The sequence below is a fragment of the Myotis davidii genome, unplaced genomic scaffold (assembly GCF_000327345.1).
Source record: "Myotis davidii unplaced genomic scaffold, ASM32734v1 scaffold456, whole genome shotgun sequence".
NCBI lineage: Eukaryota > Metazoa > Chordata > Mammalia > Chiroptera > Vespertilionidae > Myotis > Myotis davidii.
In genome coordinates, this window is record NW_006287375.1 from 1,389,187 (window position 1) to 1,392,228 (window position 3,042).

At 35.2% G+C, this 3,042-nt stretch overlaps 1 protein-coding gene across 7 annotated transcripts in view; it reads left to right on the forward strand.

Moving 5' to 3' along the window:
• Positions 1-3,042, forward strand: part of RAPGEF6 (Rap guanine nucleotide exchange factor 6) — a 184,576-nt gene that overhangs the window by 20,673 nt on the left and 160,861 nt on the right. For all 7 annotated transcript variants that reach the window (XM_015560937.1, XM_006759164.2, XM_006759163.2 and 4 more), the window contains one exon: positions 919-1,002. In XM_015560937.1, coding sequence (XP_015416423.1) covers positions 919-1,002 — 84 coding nt within the window. The remainder of the gene's footprint in view (positions 1-918; positions 1,003-3,042) is intronic.

Below are 3,042 nucleotides of genomic sequence, written 5' to 3' on the forward strand. Positions count from 1 at the left end.
GTAAAAATAAATAAAGAACCATAAGTTGAAATTTTACAGCCATTTGCATCTTCCTTCAGTAAAGAGAGAAAGGAACTTTAAAGTACCCGCTGGAAAGTTGACAATATGTTTTTCTTCTGATGATAAACAATTAGAATTGACCCAGAAAGCTTATCCTAGTTGGTGTATAGAATGGTTTGTAGGCCTGGGTTTCTGGATGGAGGATGGTACTACATTTAATATGGATATAGAAAAGATCCATGCTTGAAGAAAATGAGGATGAGGTAGATTTTAAACATGTTGAGTTTGAATTGTGTGTTCAGTATACAAGACGACATGTCAAGTAGACACTCAGATAGATACACAGTTCTTAGCTCAAAGGAGATATTTTTTATAGGTTTTAGAATCTTCATATTAAAATTGATTGAAGACTATAGGTATGGTAAGTAAATATATTTGACCGAAAGAGATTAGTTTAGATTATAAACTAACATCTAACAAGATTCTGGGTTTTTACTGGATATCTAACTGAACTAAAATGCTGATGGACTTAAGTTATCTGATACTCTTTTATTTTATTCTTCAAACATAAAACAATGTATTTCAGAATAACACTGAAAAGAAATAAGTAGATTATTATCTAAATTTAGTTGAAAGTGAAGATACAACATTGATAAATTTGTGCATTCCAAATAATGTCTTCGATATACAGAAAAGTTATTAGAAGTAGGATTTCTAATATGCAGATATAGTACAATATTTAAATTGATCTCTGTCATATGTGATGACCTAGTGCACAAAGATGAAGAATGTGAACATGGTCTGTGTTACTTAATTTGTAATGAGTTGCAGTACTAGAATATATTTTATGTTCTATACTTTGTATTGAATCCATATACATGTGAATGTGTGTATTTATTTACTTATTTATTTAAATAGTTCAGAAACTATTGCCAGATGTTGGTACATCCTGCTTTCTGGATCTGTGCTTATGAAAGACTCCATGGTCTTGCCTCCTTGCAGGTAAGTTTACATTTGGTGTTTAGTACACATGGCAGGCAAAGTTAACATTATATCTACTTATTTTATCTCTTATGTTAAACTATATAAGATGTGTATTTTTCTCTCATTAAATGATACATTTTACAAATGTCTTTGCTTATCGTAATTGGAAGTACTTGGCAGAAATCAATGGATATTTCATATTTCTTTATTTTTAAAAAATATATTTTTATTGATTTCAGAAAGGAAGGGAGAGGGGCAGAGAGATAGAAACATCAATGATGAGAGAGAATCATTAATCATCTGCCTTCTGCATATCCCACACTGGGGACTGAGCCTCCAACCGGGTATGTGCCCTGACTGGGAATTGAACCATGACCTCCTGGTTCATAGGTCAATGCTCAACCACTAAAGCATACTGGCCAGGCAATATTTTATATTTCTGAGGAAACATATCTCTTTAAGTTTACACCATGACATATATCTTATTCCTATTTGATCTTTAGTTTTATGTGAAATTTGATCTGATTTATCTAATAGCTTCTGGATTCATTGCTCTTAATGGGTATATAGAGAGGCACTATATCTTAATAGTTAAGAAATTGGTTTTTAGAGAAAGGCAAATGAGATAATTATCCTGATTTTATCACTTCTTAGTGATCTGACTTTCGGCAAATTTTAGTTTCTTGACTGTAATATGATAATAATAGTGCCTACTTACTAGTAAGTGTCTTATGGGATTGGCAGGCTACTCCTCAAAGGTCTCAAGAGAAGTCTATAGACATTGACAATCTAGAGCAGCCGTGGGCAAACTACGGCCCCCGGGCCGCATCCGGCCCGTTTGAAATGAATAAAACTATTGAAAAAAAAGACCATACCCTTTTATGTAATGATGCTTACTTTGAATTTATATTAGTTCACACAAACACTCCATCCATGCTTTTGTTCTGGCCCTCCGGTGCAGTTTAAGAACCCATTGTGGCCCTCGAGTCAAAAAGTTTGCCCACCCCTGCTCTAGAGCCAGATTACCTGAGTTCTTACCTGCACTTTACTACTCCTTGAGCAAATTACTTAATGCCTTTGTGCCTCAGTTTCCACATTTGTAAAATAAGGATAATAATAGAACCTATTTCATAGGCTAGTTTTGAGGAATAAGTGAGTTACTATGTAGTAAAGCTCTTAGAACATTGCCTGACTGTTAATAAGTAATTGGTAATTATTAAGATAGTCAATTGTATTACCATTTGTTCTGACAGCAATTCTCAATATTGTGGGGCCTCAAATTATGGTTTGGTGACATAAAAGGTAATTTTTTTAGTGACTTTTTTCCAATGCTGAGAAGATACATTTTTTCTTTTTTTTTTCTTTATTGGTTAAGGTATTACCCATGTGTCCTTATTCCCCCATTGCCTCCCCACTCATGCCACCCCTCTGGTGTCTGTGTCCACTGGTTAGGCTTATATGCATGCATAAAAGTCCTTTGGTTGATCTCTCCCCCTTACCCCCACCCTCCCCTACCTTCCCTCTGAGGTTTGATGGTCTGACCGATGCTTCCCTGTCTTTGGATCTGTTTTTGTTCATCAGTTTATGTTGTTCATTATATTCCACAAATGAGTGAGATCATGTGATATTTGTCTTTCGCTATCATAATGCTCTCCAGCTCCATCCATGCTCTTGCAAATGGTAGAGTTCCTCCCTTTGTACAGCAGCATAGTATTCCGTTGTGTAGATGTACCACAGGTTTCTAATCCACTTGTCTGCTGATGGGCACATAGGCTGGATCTTATGGAGAGAGCAGCATTTGTCATTTTAACATGTTTGCAGAAAGCATCCTTAACCTTCATCTCTGTATTTCCCAGTGCTCAGCACAGCGGCCAACCCCCTTGAAGGCTGCCAACCTATGTTTGCTGAATTGAACTGATGTGAAAAACACATCAATGAAATAATGATATAATTACATTTTTGGGTAAAGCTTTGCACTTCAAATTTAATGAAATATGACACAATACCTGAGGCTTAAACATGGGCAAATAAGAATCAAGAAAATAAAAAGATAACTTT